This window comes from Stenella coeruleoalba (assembly GCF_951394435.1).
Source record: "Stenella coeruleoalba genome assembly, chromosome: 16".
Classification (NCBI taxonomy): domain Eukaryota; kingdom Metazoa; phylum Chordata; class Mammalia; order Artiodactyla; family Delphinidae; genus Stenella; species Stenella coeruleoalba.
This window is the reverse complement of record NC_137162.1, coordinates 34,563,830-34,585,511: the sequence shown is the minus strand read 5'-3', so window position 1 is coordinate 34,585,511 and position 21,682 is coordinate 34,563,830. Positions and strand designations below refer to the sequence as shown.

The 21,682-nt window shown below is 36.9% G+C and overlaps 1 protein-coding gene across 3 annotated transcripts in view; it reads left to right on the top strand.

The window, feature by feature from the left end:
* The window catches only part of TNKS2 (tankyrase 2), a 62,837-nt gene extending 44,397 nt beyond the window's left edge, over positions 1–18,440 (top strand). For 2 of the 3 annotated variants that reach the window (XM_079900921.1, XM_079900920.1), the window contains 9 exons: positions 64–316; positions 1,323–1,405; positions 2,485–2,605; positions 5,600–5,697; positions 6,551–6,625; positions 9,488–9,593; positions 11,651–11,837; positions 15,000–15,156; positions 15,981–18,440. In XM_079900921.1, the coding sequence (XP_079757047.1) occupies positions 64–316; positions 1,323–1,405; positions 2,485–2,605; positions 5,600–5,697; positions 6,551–6,625; positions 9,488–9,593; positions 11,651–11,837; positions 15,000–15,156; positions 15,981–16,043 (1,143 nt within the window). In that variant the 3' untranslated portion in view covers positions 16,044–18,440. The other variant, XM_079900919.1, reaches the window with a different exon arrangement.
* The last annotated feature ends 3,242 nt before the right edge of the window (positions 18,441–21,682 follow it).

The following is a 21,682-nucleotide window of genomic DNA, read 5'->3' as shown; positions in this document are numbered from 1 at the left end:
GGTATAGTATAGAATTTTAAAACTTGCTTATTGCAGATTTCATCTCTCTGACATATACCCTAGGCAGATGATGTCAGTGCTCTCCTGACAGCAGCCATGCCCCCTTCTGCTCTGCCTTCATGTTATAAATCTCAAGTGCTCAATGGCGTGAGAAGCCCAGGAGCCACTGCAGATGCTCTGTCTTCAGGTCCATCCAGCCCATCAAGCCTTTCTGCAGCCAGCAGTCTTGACAACTTATCCGGCAGTTTTTCTGAATTGTCTTCAGTAGTTAGTTCAAGTGGAACAGAGGGTGCTTCCAGTTTGGAGAAAAAGGAAGGTGAGACATTCAGCCAAAATAACTGGTATTGTAGCCACATATTGTCATTTGGATTACTAAAAAGCCATTTTTTTAACCTTAGATACAACTGTTAGTATCAGATTAACATAGCCTAAAAGTTTTAGCCTTTTATTGTTTTCTTTACATTAGTATTAGAATTCCTAATGAAACTTTCTCCCTCTGCGATGAGACTTGATGAGTGTTCTGCTGCTAACCTACTCTTTAGATGTAAACATACTTTTTGAAAGGTATAGAAGTCCTTTTGGTTGAGTACTTATGCCTTTATTTATCTCTTCCAGTGTACTATTATAGAATTATGAAATACTTTTAACCCCACATCAAAATACCTAATTTTGAATATCATTTTTTAAAAGGAAAAGAAATGGAATTCCCTGGCGGTCCAGTGGGTAGGACTCAGCGCTCTCACTGCTGTGGGCCTAGGTTCAGTCCCTGGTTGGGTAACTAAGATCCCACAAGCCATGTGGCACAGCCAAAAAAAAAAGAAAAGAAAAAAAGACACATACCTACAGTCTCTTTACCTTTTACCTGTCAAAATTGATCTCACCCTATGCAACACTGGAACTTATTTTCATAAACTTTTTTTGTAAAATAGCTTATTACCTCTTCAAAGATAGGGAGACTTTGCTTTTTTAATTGAGATATAATTGACATATAACATTTTATTAGTTTAAGCTGTATGGAAACATATTTGAAAGATACAATTAAAAATAAAATTTCTTAAAAAGAAAAGATAAAAGATATCTTTGTAACGTGAGAGTTCCCCATTGGTTAACTCTTCTCTTCTAATAATGTTGAAATTTTATAGCTTTCTCCTTGCAATTTTTGATGTTAAGTTTAATATTATATCCCAAACGGCTGTTAATATTTTGCTTCATCTTTACATTCTTCATGCATGTAATAATGTCACAAAACTTTGCTGTTATAATGTTGATACACGTTATTCTGATATGAAATTTTGTGTACTGTGATTTTTTTTATTTTCTAGTTCCAGGAGTAGATTTTAGCATAACTCAGTTTGTAAGGAATCTTGGACTTGAACACCTAATGGATATATTTGAGAGAGAACAGGTAAGTACATGAGTTGTTTTGCTTGGTTTGGTGTTTGGGGGAACCTCAAGGGAAAAATAGAACATACTTGAAATGCCCTGAACCATTCAGCCTGTTGAGGGGTGAAAAGGATGTTTTTTTAAGAGACTGGAAATCAGTCAGTCTTCTAATTTGGCTTGTTCTTGGAATATCCATTTAGTTTATTAGCACATAAAAATTGTTTCTTATGTAGTAGCAGTAAAATAGCTTTCTTGAGTAAGTTTAGCGTATTCATTTCTTAAAAGTAAGTTATCCTTGAGCTCAGTTTGTTCAATTCTGTTGTGTCAGTCACTACCCACTCTAAGCCTGACACTTTGCTAGCCACTATGGGGAGACACATAGACACACAAACTATATATCTGGGCGTTTCTAGAACAGTCCTAATTTAAAGTGTTCTGTCAGAATACATTCACTGATTTTTTGAGTCCAGAAAATATAATTATTATAGACTTGCACCTCTAAGGAACTTTCGATCTAGTTAGGGAGCTATACCAAGAACATATAAAGAGTCAAGTTTTTGGCATAGAAATTATAAGAAAAAAAGGGTTACTACAAGCTGGACTGTTCAGGGAAAGCTTCATGGAGGATTTGTAAAAAAAATACAGGATTTTAAAGAATGTCTTCAGTTTCACAAAATGGGAATAATATATTTGAGGTAAAAGGCTTAGTTTGAACAATGATGCTCAAGTTATCAGTTAGCATAGTCCAGAGTCTGTAGGAACATTACATTAAGACATTGTGTAAATAGGTTGGATGCAGAGCGATGGTAAAATAGTGTGCCTAAATGTGGCTAATTTGAAAATGCATTTTTGTTTTACAGTTTAGTTTTGCTCAGGTTCTTATATTAAATGAAAATAATGATATTTTTGGTAGTTCATGACTCAACTTTCTGTTTAATTATCTGCATCTTTTCAGTTTCAGTTTAACAGCTGGTGTGCTTTCATTTCTAATCTGTTTAGAATAATTTGAAATAAATGGATAAATCTAATACATTGTGAGAACACCAATATATGAATGTCTTCCAAACAAGTCTTCTAAACAGTTTCATTCTCTTTTGTAAGATCACTTTGGATGTATTAGTTGAGATGGGGCACAAGGAGCTGAAGGAGATTGGAATCAATGCTTATGGACATAGACACAAACTAATTAAAGGAGTTGAGAGACTTATCTCTGGGCAACAAGGTATTTCATTTTAAGTCATTGCTATCATCAGTTTAACAGCTTGCACAAAGGCAGCCCTCAACTTAGTAAATGATAATTTTAAAATCTGTAACAGAGAGTCCACTTAATAAGGAGCGTACTGAGTAGGATTCCAGAAACCTGGGATCGAATCTTAAATCTGCCACTGTTAAGCTTCCTGAGCTGCTACCTTTAACTCTGTGAACCTAAGTGAAGTGTCTGGGCCATTGAGAAATGTGGGTGTTGCTTTATCTCTGAAGTTTTTTCCGTTATTTCCATTCACTTATTTCTGAAGTTATTGTAGCTCAAAAATTGTATGGTTCTAAAAGATCTGAAACTTGGATATCTAATATCTTATGGTAATATAATAGGTAATGACTAGGTGTTCAGGCCTGCCCATAAAATAATGTTGTGAATCTCTTTTGTTGTAGTTAAATTCTAAACACTTGCAGTAAAAATATTGAGGAACAAAAGAAAAACAAAAAAAAAAATATTGGGGAATAGTAATGTTGCAACTAAAGAAACTTAGCAAAACAAAGTTGAAAAATATTTTATTTCTCTTGAATGTTGATATGTTAGGAAAATGCAAATTGCATTTGTTCAGTAGATATTCACACTTCCTGTATATCAGGTCTTGAGTATAAAAGATGAATTATTTTAGGTGTCAGAACCACATTTTAAGTTCATTGTTAAACTGAGGGAGTGATGTACCCCAGGGTCAGAAACATCCTGTAATTGAAGACCTGGCTGTACAACTGTGGTTAAAGACAAACCCCCATTAGCAAAACTGAGAGCATTTTTAGGGAAGGATGTATGCTAGCCAGGATAGGTCCATCTCTTGAAGAAGAAAAAAGAGAGCTTTGAAAATCAGGTGATTCAAGCTAAAGAATGTTTTAGACTGGAATTCTGGAATAGAATTGATTAAAGGTAGATGCACTTTACTTGCCTGATAGGAACTGGGGCAGAACATTTAAAATGCGAGATAGTCTTGGATATTTCTAGTATAGAAGACAAAATTTTATGAGATAAAGAAGAGGGAAGATTCATGGCTCCCTAGAATGTTAGTATGAAGAGGAGCTGGAACCCTCAGTTGTGGACTGGCATCATGACTCTACTAGAAAACACTGGATCTGGTAGGATAGCAGTTAAGACTGTTGAAAGGCTCAGGAAACGATGGAAACAGGTACACCGCCTTCAAGTGTCAGGTACCTACCTCCGTGCTGCCTCTGGTCATTCTGATAACATCCAGCTACAATTTAGTAGGAACATTCATTCCTACATGGAGGAGAAACATCATGACACAGAATGACTCTGTCTGATCTAGCACATCAGGGTCACTTTCCTGCATAAAGTTACCACCTTCCTCATTTTCATTTGAAGCCAAGATTCTATACCTATATTATACCCAATTTGCAAAATGGAACCAGTGGCAAGCTTCTGACACTCTCTCATCTCGCTGACTTAACAGCCTTAGCTATCATTCAGTGCATCAAGTCAGTAGATTACTTTTTCTGGGACTTACCTGGTGGTGCAGTGGTTAATAATCCGCCTGCCAATGCAGGGGACACAGGTTCGAGCCCTGGTCCGGGAAGATCCCACATGCCGCAGAGCAGCTAAACCCTTGCACCACAACTGCTGAGCCTGTACTCTAGAGCCCGTGACCCACAGATACTGAGCCCGTGCGCAGCAACTGCTGAAGCCCACGCGTCTAGAGTCCATGCTCCACAACAAGAGAAGCCACCACAGTGAGAAGCCCACGCACCGCAACAAAGAGCAACCCCCGCTCGCTGCAACTAGCAAAAGCCTACGCGCAGCAACAAAGACCCAATGCAGCCAAAAATAAATAAATAAATAAATTTATTTTTTTAAAAAATAGATTACTTGTTCTCATCTTTCAGCACTGATAAATGTCTTCTTGAGGCCATTAGAAGATGGCTTAGTCAAGTGTTTGTCACAGACTTTATTCTATTAAGTATTTTTTCTATAAAATACCTTCTCTGTATAGTCTCCATACTTCCTGTAGACATTGTAATTCAGCCATATCTATACATCTTTATTAGAGTTTGGCATGTTGGTGGTAGTACTGTTACTCAGACCAGAACAGTGCTCTTAGTCTCCAGAGGTAAACCATCATGCATTAACCCAGCAGTAAAGCATCTGAGCCCTAACTCAGAAAACAGTGGAGCTCTGGAGATCTTGTAGAGATTAAAGGAGAGTTGTGTTACAGTTGTAACAAAGAAATTAGAAAATTCTGTTTTAAGATTCCATTTAAAAAGCTTTTGTGAGAGTAAAGATACAAAAATATATATGATTATCTTGACTGTTGACATTCAGAAAATATGACAAATTCATTGCTGAATTAAAGAATCTATCATGGGTTAGAATAAGCATTCCATCGTTAGTAGACTTTATGACTTCTCATTCTTGGATGATTTAAAATTACCTAAGGCCACGCAAGTTTCTTCCTCAATTTTACAAAAAATAAAGGGACCAAATGCTGAAAGCGCTGCCTAGTTAATAAAGGAAATAATTTGAAGAAGAAAACATGTGACAAACAGGAAATAAAGAATAGAAAGATTTTGTGAACTATTCTCACAAAACCCTTATGACTTGTAAGATTAAAAAAAACAGTCATCTAAATGCAGTGTGATATTCTGGTTTGGATCCTGGTAAAGTAAAAGGACATTAGTGGGGAAAACTGGTGAAATCCGAATAAAATCTGAACTTTACTTAATTTTTGACAGGTGTACTATGATTGTGTAAAATGGTAACATTAAGGAAACATTAATGTTCCTGATGGTAATATTAGGAAGTGGAGTGAGAGCACACAGGAACTCTGAGTGCTCTCAGCCTTCCTGTAAATCTAAATTATCCTAAAATAAAAAGTTTTTTAAAATCGATAGTAAGCATCAGATAAATTAGGTGGTTGTTTTGGGTTGATGTTTATTGGGGGGTTTTTTGGCAAATATTTTTTTACCTTTAAATTTCATTTGATAGGTCTTAACCCATACTTAACTCTGAACACCTCTGGAAGTGGAACAATTCTCATAGATCTGTCTCCTGATGATAAAGAGTTTCAGTCTGTGGAGGAAGAGGTATGTTCATATACCTTAAATAAATGTTGGTTCAGTAGGCTAAATTTCCCAGAAGTTTCCAGATCTACTTGAACATGTATGTAGCAGGGTTTTTTAATGTCCCTAACTCTTTACCACCTGGAAAACTTCTGAAATCAGCATTTAAAGTACACTATCTCAGTAAACCTTAATTCTAATAACTTGGTTTAGCACTGCAATTAATACACAGAATTCTGTTGAAGAAGAGGTTGCTAATACTTTGTTCCTTCATGAAGGCAATTGCAAAGCCCAGTATCTTAGACAAGACCCAGAACATGTGAATGCTACTTATCTAGGAAATTTTTTTCTAGCTTTCTTTCCATAAAACTCTTGGATCCACCAAAATCTTAGAATACTGCCTTGCACTTTGAAGAACATCATACCCTAAATGTGTGAGCTGAGCACAGAGATACAAAGTTGAGTGAGACTTAGTTCTAAAGCTCAGGAAACTCCAACTCTCAATGAAATACAAATTGTGCTTTATTAGAGCAAAACAAATGGGAACAAATAAATCATTGGGGTTTTTTTTGGTATGTGAAGTGGTTGGCTTTGTATGTTTAGCTCACCTATGCATCTGCTTGTTTCTTTTTCTTCCTGTAGTTTGCATTGTATAATTTTCACCTATATGTATTTTTAGATTGATTGTATTAGCTATCTGCTATCCCTCAAAAATAGTACGTGTGAACTTATAGAATTCATTCCCTAAACAACAAAAATGTTAAAAACCCATTTTGTATTCTCAAAAATAGAATCATATGAGTCAAGAACCATGTTCCCTAAATCAAAAAAAAACACAAAAGCTAATGCACGTATATTTGGAATATTTTTCCATCAGATGCAGAGTACAGTCCGAGAGCACAGAGATGGAGGTCATGCAGGTGGAATCTTCAACAGATACAATATTCTCAAGGTAATAAGTTAGTGGAAATAAAGTTTGCTGAGACCATAGTTTTCAAAGCCTGAAGCCATGATTAACTTTCACAAGAATGTAATCTGTCCAGCCCAATAAGTCTTTCACAGGGCATATGGGGATATTTTGGGAAAGAATATGTCCTTGGAAGGTTAAGATCCCCAAATCTCTGTACTAAACACTAGTTCAGCCTCTGTTGAACATATTTAAGTTTAGGGATTATGCTTTATCTTGGGGTAAAGGTAAATCCTGCAGGTTTAGGACTTTAAATATGTAAACTACTATTAAGGTACTCTGTTGTAACAAAGTTGAATTTTTTTGTGACTCATGGAAGGACTCCCATCTTTATAATTGCACCATGGTTTGTTTGTCCTAACTGTGACTATTCCAGGTTTCTGTGAGTCCCCACATACACCAATTTTTGGTAATTTTAGTAGTACTCCTTGTATACCTTCCATATTTCCAAAAATAGTCTTTAAAAAAAATGTTTTAAAGAGAGTCCTGACTGTTATTGATATCAGTTACTCTTCTCAGGACCTTTTTCAGCTTTGCTAGTTTGTATTGTTGTTGTTGAAGCTATATAGCAACCAAACTGCATACTCTACTTGAGATGCATAGTGATTTTCTATTAACTACATTGGTATATTCTTAATCATTATAAGAGTTAGAGTTATAATTAAAATGTGGCAAGTATCTTTCTAATACCTAAATTTTAAACTCAAAGGTGAACAGTATCAAATCTTTCAGCTGTGTTGTAGTACTGTTTCACAATAATATACTATTATGAGTATACTAATAGATGTCATATTTTAGAATTAGTGAATACTAAAATTATTCATTGAGATTGCTCTGTTCATACTATTTAGAAATAAGATGATATAAAACAAGAACACATTATTCAGGTGAAACGGTTATTCTTCTGGGAGCTGTATTTTATTAGTTCATATCATAGTATGACCTGAGTGACATCTTGAGATTTCTATTCATGGATATATATATAGTAATTTTTAATAAGACAAATAATTACTCCTACTACAGGCAAATTTCAGTCAAGTCCCTTTTGTGTGCAAGCAGTAACAGAATGTGTAGAGGTTTGTTAAGGGTGCAGGCAGGGAAGAGAATATGTGTTTGATTTCCAAAGTTACTGAATTTGGGAGGTATGCTGTTTTCTTCCTCTATAAAGGTATTTTAATGTAATATCTAATAAAAGTTTTTTCATTGATAAAACTTTGTTCCCTTTTATTTTTAAACATTAATGAGCTCTGTTTATGCCAGTTGTGTGCCTTGATTATGTCTGTGATGGTATTTTGAGTTAATTTGAACCAAGACTAAAACCACCAGCTCCCAGATGTGTTCTAGGACCAGCAGGGGGCTGTAGCACCCTTAAATACAGCTAGGAAACAGCACTAGGATTGTAAATTTTGACAGTACTCCTAATGAAACCAGTATCCATCTTTAACTCTTCTCCAGACAAATTTTAGGAATTGGAGGGGTAGGGAGGGATAGAGGGAGTACTAGGTAGGTGTATGTGTTTGTGTTTGTGTTTGTGTGTGTGTGTGTGTGTGTGTGTGTGTGTGTGTGTGTGTGTGTTTGGTGTGGCTATTTCAATTTTTTTTTTAACATCTTTATTGGAGTATAATTGCTTTACAATGGTGTGTTAGTTTTTGCTTTATAACAAAGTGAATCAGCTATACATATACGAATATCCCCATATCCCCTCCCTCTTGCGTCTCCCTCCCACCCTCCCTATCCCACCCCTCTAGGTGGTCACAAAGCCCCAAGCTGATCTTGCTGTGCTACGCAGCTGCTTCCCACTAGCTATCTATTTTGCATTTGGTAGTGTATATATGTCCATGCCACTCTCTCACTTCGTCCCAGCTTACCCTTCCCCCTCCCCGTGTCCTCAGTCCATTCTCTACGTCTGCATCTTTATTCCTGTCCTGCCCCTAGGTTCTTCATAACCTTTTTTTTTTTAATTCCATATATATGTGTTAGCATACGGTATTTGTTTTTCTCTTTCTGACTTGCTTCACTCTGTATGACAGACTCCAGGTCCATCCACCTCACTACAAATAACTCAATTGCGTTTCTTTTTATGGCTGAGTAATATTCCATTGTATATATGTGCCACATCTTCTTTATCCATTCCTCTGTCAATGAACTTAGGTTGCTTCCACGTCTTCACTATTGTAAATAGAGCTGCAGTGAACATTGTGGTACATGACTCTTTTTGAATTATGGTTTTCTCAGGGTATGTGCCCAGTAGTGGGATTGCTGGGTCATATGGTAGTTCTGTTTTTAGTTTTTTAAGGGACCTCCATACTGTTCTCCATAGTGGCTGTACCAATTCACATTCCCACCAGCAGTGCAAGAGGGTTCCCTTTTCTCCACACCCTCTCCAGCATTTATTGTTTGTAGATTTTTTGATGATGGCCATTCTGACTTGTGTATTTCAAATATTTTTAATTAAAAACAGATAAAGATGGTACTTTGAGCCAGATAAAGCAGGGGGGAAAGGATAGTATTCTCTTTCTTATACTTCCATACAGAACTCAGCATGTCTGATTTGGAGGTGTTTTAGTAATAATTCTAAAGTAATGAGAATGGAAGTATTTCAATCAATTAACAGTACTCTTGACCTTTACATATAGCTTTTTTCCCCTTTGTAGTTTTTTGATTTCCAAAATGTACCTATATTTCCATTTTTATGGTTGGGTTAAAGTTTTTTAGTTGACTAAAAATAACACATAATTTATATTTCAGAGAAAAGTTTTGCCTTTCTTCTGGCCCTATGTGGCCCATTTTTGGATAAGATTAATTATTATGATGTAGAGATTTTATTTTTCTGGTTTCTTTTTAAAGATTCAGAAAGTTTGTAACAAGAAACTATGGGAAAGATACACTCACAGGAGGAAAGAAGTTTCTGAAGAAAACCACAACCATGCAAATGAAAGAATGCTATTTCATGGTAAGATTCCTCTCCCCCAACCCTACCACCATCCTCCTCCGCATTTTTTGTCAGGTTTGAAATAATAATGAATCTGTATATTCCTCATGTCATTTTTAAAAAATAAATAGTATTTCTGTAAATCTTTAAATTTATATTTTTTTGTGATTTTTTTTTGGCTGTGTTGGATCTACGTTGCTGTGCATGGGCTTTTCTCCAGTTGCGGCGAGCAGGGTCTACTCTTCGTTGCAGTGCGCGGGCTTCTCATTGCAGTGGCTTCTCTTGTTGAGAAGCACGGGCTCTAGGCATGTGAGCTTCAGTAGTTGTGGCGCATGGGCTCAGTAGTTGTGGCTCACAGGCTCTAGAGCACAGCCTCAGTAGTTGTGGCGCACGGGCTTTGTTGCTCTGTGGCATGTGGCATCTTCCAGACCAGGGATCCAACCCGTGTCCCCTGCATTTGCAGGCGGATTCTTAACCACTGGGCCACCAGGGAAGTCCCTGTATTTTTAACGTCTTTTTTGAGTTTTTATGTTTTACAGTGGGTTGTGTATAAATAGGATTACCATAACAGAAAAAGTGTAGAAATGAGAATGTTGACTATTCATATTTTCCCTTTTATTTTAATATAGTTGATTTTGTGTGATGATTACTCTGAAAAATGGTGTTTTACTTTTAACTGGTTGGGTGAATTAAAGTTAAAATAAGATCTGAAAATTGCCTCAGAAGAATATATGCAACCTGTTCTGACTGATTCTAAGTGTCAAGGCTACATGTAACTTCAGCGAAAAGAGCCACTGTCATTGAACCTGTGGAGTTTTCTGAGAACTTTTGTTGAATTGCGAGCACCATTACTTGTCATTCTTGAAATTTCCTGTTTATGTTGCAAGTTGGTAGGTGTTGATGATTGGTGTTTCGTGTTTATAGCAAAGATTAATATAGATATTACTGTAGTGTTTATCAAGTCTTCAGGCACATTATCCATGATCGGTCCAGTCTGTTCCTTCAGTTGGCTTTGATTGCAGAAAATTTTTAGAGACTGGTAAAGTGCTATAAAACACAACATTTAAATTTCACAGTCCCCTGGAAGAATGGCTATAGCAGACTGAATTGGTATATAATATCTAAATGGTACTTCTCATTCCAATACCCTAAAAATCATCATGATAATTTCTTGGCACAGAGCATATTTATTTATGTATTGACTTGATGGTTGTAATGAATAATTTTTTCTGTTTTATAATAGAAATGGTTTTGGGTTTTCCAAATTCAAATAAGTTATTGTATTCTTCAGTATTTCTGTAAAGTGGAATTCAGTGTATTTTCCTGTCCCTTTATGAACAGGGACACAGATCTTGATGGATCAGTTAGTTGTGTTATACTGGCTTTTCCCAACCCCCAGCCTCACTCCACTCCCTGGCCTGGTACCCATGCTTAGTACCTCCTCTCCTTTGGCTAAGCTCCTTCTTGGCACACGTGCAAGGAAGGAGGAGAAAGAAGTCAATATGTAGGGAAAGAAGGAACACACCACATTTACAGTTGAAATCTGGTACTAGCAAGTGATAAAAGGCAGAGAAGTGGAAGGATAGGAGAGAAGAGGTATAAAGAAGAAAATGAACATGAAAAGATCACTTTGGCCACTTTTGATATCTAGAAAAAGTACACAGATGTGGGCATCATTGCATGACCTAATTGCATTCAGCCTTGCCGTAAGAGGTGAATTATGAGACTCTTGGTCTGGATACGTATGAATTTGGGGCCTGGAATTTGATAACTCTAGCATTGATATTTCAGGTGATCTGTTTGTTTTTCTAGTTGAATCTGTATGTGTCCTTACTTTGGCATCTGAACCGCCACCCTATTAGAAACATTCATTCATATTAGCAATTCTTCTAAAATAACTATTTATTCTAAAGTGGTGAGCTAGCTGACAGTTAACTTGTTAACCCTTGTGTTTTGAATTTGCTTTATTGTGGTGGTGGTGTATATATGTTTAAGAATGTAACTTCTAAGAGGCTTTAGCTTTTGTTCTTTTTCTTCTAAGATAATTTTAAAATGTTATGTATTTGTATGTATTTTAGGGTCTCCCTTTGTGAATGCAATTATTCATAAAGGCTTTGACGAAAGGCATGCCTACATAGGTGGCATGTTTGGAGCTGGGATCTATTTTGCTGAAAACTCTTCCAAAAGCAATCAGTATGTGTATGGAATCGGAGGAGGTACTGGGTGTCCAGTACACAAAGACAGATCTTGTTACATTTGCCACAGGTAAGAGATCACTTGTTCTCGTTTATGTTGATAAGAATCAGATAAGAACTGGTTTCAAATTTGAGAAATTTGGGGGGCACAACATTATCTCGGACAACTTTAGGAATCCAAGCTAGTCATATTTCAGGTTGCTTTTGGTCCTCTCACCAGTTCTAGTAATGGTTAATATTTATTAAATGATCTGTATGGGCCAAGCACAGTTCTACACACTTGACCTATTCAACTCATTCAATCATTAGAGCATATGGTGCTTTTAGAATATGGAATAGAAGATATCACTGGGCATGAAAGAGATTTTATTGTGGACTATTTAAAAATCTAGTATTCAAAGGCTAAAATGGCATTACTTGTTACACCTAATCATTTCATGGCAATGTGTGAGGGAGTCTCTCTTCCAGTGTGATAGTGATCTTAATCCTCAATCTGTGATGTTACACTCAAAAAGTTACAATAAAATACATCAGCCCCTTTAGAAAGCACATTATCAAAGAACTACTTTGTACTTCTTTCCTACTTTCAGTTACCCTGGTCTAACTCAGTTGTTAAAATCATTCAAATGACTTGGGTCTAATTGATAAAATCCTTATAGATAAATAAATTATCTTTCACCATTTGAAAAATCAAGTAAGATTAATTACTGAGGTTTATTCTATAGTTAGGACACTGCTTATAAAGACCTAGAACAGTAACTATCAAACATGAGCAAGCTCAGAATCACCTAGACAGCTAGTAAAAACAAAGATTCTGGTGCCATGCGTCCTGAGTTGTTGATTTAGTAGGTGGAGCCCTAGAACTTGAATTTCTGCCAGTTTCTACCAAGTTCCTAGCTGATGCTGAAGCTTCTGATCACTGATGTAGAAACCCTGGAGCAGTAGTTCTCAGCTTTGGCAGCACATTGGAGTTACCTAAGGGGCTTTAAAAACTAACGCCTGTGTCCCACCCTCAAGAGATTCTCACTTAATTGGTCTGGGGTCTGGTCTGTGCATGGGATTTTTAAAACCTTCCCAGCTGACATTGAAAGGTTACCAAGGGTAAAGGACTGTAGTCCTGAAGGGAAACAAAGACTGTTTATGTTTTGTTCTTGTTGTTTGCCCCCTAAATTTAGACTCACATAGGTATCTACAGTCAGTCCTCTTGGGTATGACCTCCCACCCATTTCTATTTTAGATCATAAGTTGGAATGGTTAGGAGGCTTGTAATTTCTTGAGATTCTGTAAATGGAACATTGCTACTTTTACTTGTCATATATTATCTGGAGGCTAAATAGTTCTGATTATTAGTATTAGTAGTAAGCATTGTTCGAGTACCTCTTCTCAGCTGTCTTTGGAGTAGAATGCTTGTATGTCTGGAAATAAGTTTATTTATTAACTTAAGATTTCTGTATGCTGGATTATCATGGGACTGATTGTGACTATAATAGAAAATCTATTAGAAACGCTAAGAAGGGCTTCCCTGGTGGCACAGTGGTTAAGAATCCGCCTGCCAATGCAGAGGACACGGGTTTGAGCCCTGGTCCGGGAAGATCCCACATGCCACGGAGCATCTAATAAGCCCATGCACCACAACTACTGAGCCTGCTCTCTAGAGCCCACAAGCCACAACTACCGAAGCCCATGCACCTAGAGCCTGTGCTTCACAACAAGAGAAGCCACCTTAACGAGAGGCCTGCGCACCGCAACGAAGAGTAACCCCCGCTCTCTGCAACTAAAAAGAAAGCCCATGTGCAGCAATGAAGACCCAAAGCAGCCATAAATATATATATAGAAAGAAAGAAAGAAACGCTAAGAAGGTTTCCATAGGGCATATTTAGAATAAAAAGTACATAGCCCGTCTTCTTTGGAGACAGAATCATCAATTAGTCCACCAAATCTCCTCTTCTCCTATATAGAAAAAAGGAAATTAGAGAAACAATGAAGTAATAAAAAGTTCATTGGATCTAAGGAAGGCCAATCATATGCCTGTGGGGAGTGGGAAAGTAATACTTAAAACTTCTGGTGAGGGAAGACCTATTTGAAGATGTGACATTTCAGCTGAAACTTGAAAAATGAATATTAGCCAGTAGAAGAGTGGTAGAATACATATCATTCTAGATGATAGAGGAGACAGTATGTCTGATGGCCATGGGGCAAGAAAGTTTGGCCTGTGGGAAGAAAAACTAATGCTCCTGGGCATAATGAACACAGAGTAAAATTCAAGAATTTAGAGCCACTAAAAGGAATTTGGATTTTCTTCTAGGCACAGTGAGTAGCCTCTAAAAGGTTTTAAGCAGAAAAGCGATGCGATCTGATTTATGGTTTTTGTTGTTTGTTGGTTTTTTTTCCCTAAATCACTGGTTGCTTGGATGGAAAATAATTTAGACAAGAATTAGAGGGCTTCCCTGGTGGCGCAGTGGTTGAGAGTCCGCCTGCCGATGCAGGGGACACGGGTTCGTTCCCCGGTCCGGGAAGATCCCACGTGCCACGGAGCGGCTGGGCCCGTGAGCTGTGGCCGCTGGGCCTGCACATCCGGAGCCTGTGCTCCGCAACGGGAGAGGCCACAACAGTTAGAGGCCCGCATACCGCAAAAAAAAAAAAAAGAATTACAGTAGAAACAGAAAGACTAGTTCAAAGGCCATTGTTACAGTCCAGGTGAAAATTCAAAGGCCATTGTTACAGTCCAGGTGAAAATTCAAAGGCCGTTGTTACAGTCCAGGTGAAAATTTTGGTGATTTGGACTCAATAGTGACAGTAGAGTTAAGAGAAGAGAATGGATTTCAATACATTTTGAAAGTGGAATCCACGGGACTTACCTGGGTAAATGTTCAACTTTGTAAGGCACTTCATGGAAGCCCCTTCAAACCTCCTCCTCCTTCCCACTTGGGCTATGATTTGTGCTTTTGCTGGGATACAAACAGGATGGCAGAGTCTATATCACTTTAAGATTATTACAATCGCTATAAGATATCATTTTATAGTTAAAATAAGGATTAATTAAAGTGACAAATTCTTTCATTAGTGAGAGTAGTAGAAGACATTCTTACAAAGTTCTTTAAAGGGTAAAATGATAGAAACAATCATAAGTGTTCATGTATAAATGCATTAAAAAGCTTATGTAGTGTACATAAATAAAATTGTCACGTACGACTTGTCTTCAGGGAGATCTTTTCCTTTTCACATGTTATAGGCAGCTGCTCTTTTGCCGGGTAACCTTGGGAAAGTCTTTCCTGCAGTTCAGTGCAATGAAAATGGCACATTCTCCTCCAGGACATCACTCAGTCACTGGTCGACCCAGTGTAAATGGACTAGCATTAGCTGAATATGTAATTTACAGAGGAGAACAGGTAATTCAGTTTTATTTGCTCATCTTCAAAAATGCTTTAGAGCCATACTTTAACCTCTTACTAATCTTTTAAATTGACAAGGCATATTGCCTTAAGAGCTGGATTTCTTTTTAACTCATATTTGGAAATTATTTCAGACTTAAAGAAAAATTGCAAAAATAATAAAGAGAATTCCCTTATAACCTTTACCCAGATCTTCCAAATGTTAACATTTTAGCATTCTCTGTTTCTCCTTTATCATGCTCTCCCTACTGTATGTGTGTATACTTTTTTTTTTCCTGAGCTGCTTGGAAGTAGGTAATAGGCATCTTTCTTTACCCTTAAATTCTTCAGTGTGTATTTCCTAAAAACAAGGACATTCCCTTAAAATTGTCAAAATCAGGAAAATATGATTAATGTAATATATCTAACCTACAGACCTTATTCAGATTTTGTCAACCATACTTTTTTTTTTTTAGCTTCTGTAAAATATAATTAGAATCCTATATTTAATAGATAACCTCTCTGTAGCAAAGAAATGTATCATTCCCTCTTGCTCTTAGTGACATAGATCCAGTCAAAAGCATCTCTAGAGCGTTGTGTACTGGGGATACGTATCAGGATCACCTCAGTTATTAAAAACAAACACATGCTTAATACTCATCCTAGACCTGCTGATTGAGAGTCTAAGGGATTGGAGTCAAGGTAAGGCTGTTTTGGGAAAATGCCCTTTGATGTTTCTGATCCACAGCACTAATTTAGAACCTCTTCCCTAGGAATCCTTATAATAAATCTCCTTTCAAAAAATTTGTTTACCAATATTTGAATTAATCTTTCTCTTCTAGGCTTATCCTGAATATTTAATTACTTACCAGATTGTAAGGCCTGAAGGTATGGTTGATGGATAAATAGTTGTTTTAGGAAACTAGCAACACTGAACCTAAAATCATCTAAGCAGCTGGTGGCCTCGTAAGTTTTACTCCTTTGCTGAGAAAAATCATCTTGTCCACAAGCCTGTGGCAAAAGGTTAAAAATGTGAAAGGATTTTAACATTCTGACTTGATAAAGCTTTAATAATGTACAGTGTTTTCTAAATATTTCCTGTTTTTCAGCACTTTAACAGATGCCATTCCAGGTTAAACTGGGTTTGTCTGTACTAAATTATAAACAGAGTTAACTTGAATCTTTTATACGTTATACATTGATTCTAACAGAAACTGTAATTCCCCTCAACAGAACTCATTTTACTAATATAGTACTGTGTTCTTTAAAACACAGCATTTACACTGAATACAGTTTCATTTGTAAAACTGTAAATAAGAGCTTTTGTACTAGCCCCATATTTATTTACATTGCTTTGTAATATAAATCTACTGTTTTAGAACTGCAGCGGTTTACAGATTTTTTTCATATGTACTGCTCATCTGTACTTCATCTTGCATCATCATGATTGAATGATCTTTTACCTTTGATTCCAGAGGCTATGTTGAGTCGTTAGCAGAGACCTTGTCACTTGGGAAGGATTGATTCATCAGATTTAATTTGCTGATGGAAGCATTTATGTCTCATTAGGAGTCTTTCCCATTTAAGAGCTTGTTTCATAAATACTCTGGGAGTTTAATTTGTGATAACTTTGTATGTATAACACACATTCCAAAGAGCTCTAACTATGATGGTCCTGATTATTAAAGACACTTCTTTACTAGCCTCAAACTCTGGGTTTCACATTGGAAAATTTTCTCATGTCATTTTGTGAAAATTAGAGCAAGAGCTTCTATTTTTTAGAGAGGCTAAATCCTGCCACTGAACAATTATAGTGTTCTTTTCATGGAATGTAAATAGGAAGTTGAATTTTCAGATGTGGGAAGGGTAATCCTGAAATTTTTCCAGCCTGTTCTAATTAGCTTAAATCTAAAGGGAAAAAAATAGCAGATGGGAGTGGGTAGTTTTTTCTCTGAAGTTATTTTTCTCCTGTTCTTTTTCTTTGGCCTTACTGTTTTACTTATAGCCAGTCTGTACACCATAGGTAAGCTCAACCCAAAACCATGAAATGTAGGTGTCCCAGTTCTCTCCTGGCCTCCTGAATAGGCAGGTGCAGTGAAATGGGTGCTTCCGCTCCTGGGTTGCCTCATCATGACGTGGTACACCCACTTGGAAATAACGCTTTGTTTATGCACCACCTGGTGACCAGGCTCGTTGGGCAGCTGTGGAGGGGAATGCTATCCCATAAAATGCCATTCCTATTTTTTAACATAAAACTATCTTTTCCATGAAATATGCTAAAGCATCTTGGTACAGAGACATGAGTTACAGCTTGGCAGTCTGTTTGTTGACTGTAGTTCTCTCAGAAGTCAAGGCAAGATTGTTAACCCATTAAATCTTTGTTAATGAGGCTGTTCCCCTTCACTCTCTGTACCAGTTCACATTTGTTTTACATTTTATTCGGTCTCTAAATTAACTGGGCTTTTGCAGTAACTTGTACATAAAGTGCTAGAAAATCATGTTTCTTGTCTTGAGTAAGAGTTAATCACAGTAAATGTATTGCATATCTGGAGTTGTGTTTCTATGATGTAAATTGTGATCATTTAAGAGGTCAATTCCTGACCATGAAGTGCTTTATACAGCTCTCTAATAATGGCAGATATCCTAACGTCATTCTTGGAACACAAATGGAGTATGCCAAATTTTATGTAATTTTTCAGGTTCTGGAAGCTAGGTTTTATAATTAGAAGATAATGAGATGAGTTAATGGAGTTTATATTTACATACCTTATCTCTCAACATTTAGCCCATATTGCTCACCCTATGAGTGACTCTGGAATTGCTTATCATGTAAAATCATCATGGTCTATGAGTTTACGATATTGCAGCCTGTGTTGTTTCATCTAATCCATTGCTTAATTAGTGTGTTGCTTTTCTATGAATGATTATATTGTGGTTAATATGTTAGCATGGCAATATTTCAGATAGCTTTTTGTTAGGAGCTTGGGGGGTGGTTGGGGGTGACTGGGGATTTCTTTGAAGTTTTTGCATGGAATACCTTACTTTATTGATGATGGAATTGCTTTTTCTTTTGTCTTGTGATTTTTTTTTAAGAGATTTAAATTTTTGTGTGAGTAGTACTATTATATCCATCTTGAGTGTCTTACTTGTATCACATTCCATACCCTCATTTAATTCTTAATAAACTGTTCACTTGTTTTTCTGGGTAGCATGGTAATTACTGGAATAGCATAAATGTGTTGTTGAATGGTCTTTGAGAAAATGGATTAAGATTACAATAAACCACAATTTCAGGAAAATAATGTAGTTCTGAGTCTAATAGTGATAAAGACTGCAGTTTAAAATCTGAAATACTGAATGTCGTGACCATACCTGCTCAGATGCTTTAAGATGAAAGTAGCTGTCAGACACTTTTAGACATTTAGTCTGTCCTACACAAGTTTTGGCAAACCTTAAAGCTGTTTCCTGGGAAATCTATCTCTTTTTTTTTGGCCACACCACACAGTTTGCAGGGTTTTAGTTCCCCGACCAGGGATCAAACCCGGGCCCTCGGCAATGAGAGCTTGGAGTCCTGACCGCTGGACCGCCAGGGAATTCCCCTGGGAAATCTATCTTAACTTATAAAGAGGAATAAGAATATATTTTTATATTCCGTGTCATAGAAAATTTCTTTATAACTTTACAAATCTTAAAGTTAGTAGTATTTAGTATTCTTAAAAGAAAGTATAGTAAGATAAATGTATTTTAGGTTTCAATATGCTAAGTGTCTGTGTGTGTGATCAGGTCCCTGCTTACCATAATAGGAGAATGATGGTGCAAATAATCCATAAGTCATTTGGCTTTGAAATATTTTCCAGCAGCTTTATCTTACTGCTTGATTTGGTATAATATTAAAGTGTTCGCTTGCTAGTTCCTAAGCATGCATGCCATTGTATGATGTGATCCAGTTGTTTGCAGGGTGATGAGGAGAGAAAACTTGCAAATAAATTTCCCTAAGCTTTTGTGATTAGTATTCCTGACTGGCCCTTTACCTACTGTCCTGTCCTATCAGAGGACTAGAGTAACAGAGGAAGCAAGTGGTCATATACATTCTTCACCAGGAGAACTGCCAGATTTGTGTAGAGTTAGACTGTAATGTGGCCTTTTCGCTATCTGCTGAATCTCTATCCGCCTCCTGCTTTTCATGCTTACTAGCTGAGGAAGACTGACATAAAATACTTAATGATACCTTCTTAGAAGGTTCTTGCTCTCCATATACAAGCCACCATTGTCAGAAGTGTCTTCTCCACTTTGTTATTCACCCACAGTTGTCATCATCATCACAAAAATCTGCACAAAGCCCCTCAGATGGTCTGCCAATACACTGTGGAGCAGTGCTACGCAAAAGTGGCCTGCAGGTGGGGCTGGTCTGCAACCTATTTGTTACCAGCCCGTGGACAGATGAAAACAAAAATTGAGAGGAAACTTTTATAGCAGTTTGACATTGATGCAATGTTTTAAATTTCTTTTTTCTTCTTTTTTTAAGGCCGTGCCGTGCAGCATGTGGGATCTTAGTTCCCCAACCAGGGATCAAACCCATGCCCCCTGCATTGGGAGCATGGAGTTTTAACCACCGGCCTGGCAGGGAAGTCCTCTTAAATTTCTTTAACTAAAATATTGGTCTGCAACAAATTGGAAATTAAGAGGAAAACAGAAACAGTAGTCCCTCACAGATAATTTGAAAGGTAGAAGAAAGATATCTGTTTTTTTTAACCACTAGACCCATCACTTAGCACAGGCTGACACATAGTAATTCCTCAGTAAATTTTTGTTGAGTGAATAGTGATTAAGTGATTGGGCTCTAGATGGATCTGGATTTGAATTTTACCTTATCCCACACCAGTTTTACAGCCTTGAACATATTACATAACCTTTATAAGCCTTACAATACTCATCTCATAGGTTTGTTGAGGGAACTAAATGATCTTCTGTATGTGCCACTAAGTGCTGTACTTGGCAAAAACTGGTTATTGTAATCATATTATTGTTTCCCTGAATCCCCAGGACCAGTGGTTGAGTTTTCTCACTTGTCATGGAGATATAGAACATAGAATTTTAAAACAGCAAAAATTATTTGCCACTGGACTGCTCCCTTTGTTCCAATGAAACCTTAAGAAGCTCAAATATGAGGTATGTATGTCCCTAGGAGGCTGAGGATCTCAGTTTGAAAAAGACTGACAAAAGCACATAGACATTATGGCAACCTGGTTGGGGAAGGAAGACATACCCATAACCCAAGCCTGCATCATATTCCTACAGTACAGAAGAAACAAACTCCACTCAAATGAACTCATGATCAAAAGTCCAAAACAATCCACTGTGAGCATAAGTCAGTGGACACAACCTTAGAGCTTTAGCACCCTCACAAACTTAATGTAGGATGATAACTATGGAATGAGAATATTTAAAATGATTGGCTGGGGGAGGAAAGCATAAAAACCATTAGAAAAGATGACACTGGAAAAGGCAAAGTAGATTTGAAAAGCTAACTCTTTTGGGGAACTAAAAAAATGTATAGTTAATGAAATTAAGAGCCCCGTGGACAGATTAAACCACAGATTGGGCATATATGAGGAGAGAATTGGTGAACTAGAAGATAAATCAGGAAGATACCCTGGTTATAGCAGAGGAAGGGATGGGAAATAGGAAAAGGCTAAGAAACATGGAGAATAGAATGAGAAGATCCAACATAAAGAATAGGGGAAGGAAGATATTTGGAGATTTTTCCAGAATTTTAAAGGAGGTATGGATCCTCAAGTTAAGAAAGTGTAACAAATATCTAGGAGAGTGAATAAAAACAAGTCTGTTTCTAGACATATAGTACAACTACAAAAGAAAAGAGAAAAATCTAAAAGGGACTAAGAAGAAAAGTTACCTGCAAAGGAATAACTACGCTGGTAGCAGGCTTTTCAATGGCAGCAATATAGGCCAGAAGACAATAAAATAAGTTGTAAGTGTTGAAAAGAATTGATGTTAAAAAAAAAAAGAAAAAAGGATGTTAGCCTTGAAATCTATACAGAGACAAATTAGCATTCAAATGAGAGGGTGAAAAACACATTTTCAGATTTTCCTGAAAGAACTCATAGGATTTATTCCAGAAAGAAGGCAGTTGAATCCAAAAGGAAGGAGTGGACTGCAAGAAGCGTGGTGAACAAAGGAATTGGTAAACGTGTTGGTAAACAGACTGAAATTATACTCGTGTAAAAAAAAGAGTAAGTACTAACTCATAAGGAATCATCTTCAAGATACAATAAATGAAAAAAGAGGTTGATGACTATGTATGATTTGGTACTCTGTTTGTATAAAACAGGAAAAAGTACAATATACATTTGCTTCTTTATGCGTAAAACACCTCCGGGATACACACAAACTATTGGGAGGACACCTAGGTGCCAGGGTACAGAGGTGTTGAAGAGACTTTTCACTGTATAGTCTTTTATTCCTTTTGAATTTTATAGCAGGACTATTTTTTTATATTTATTTATTTATTTTTGGCTGCATTGAG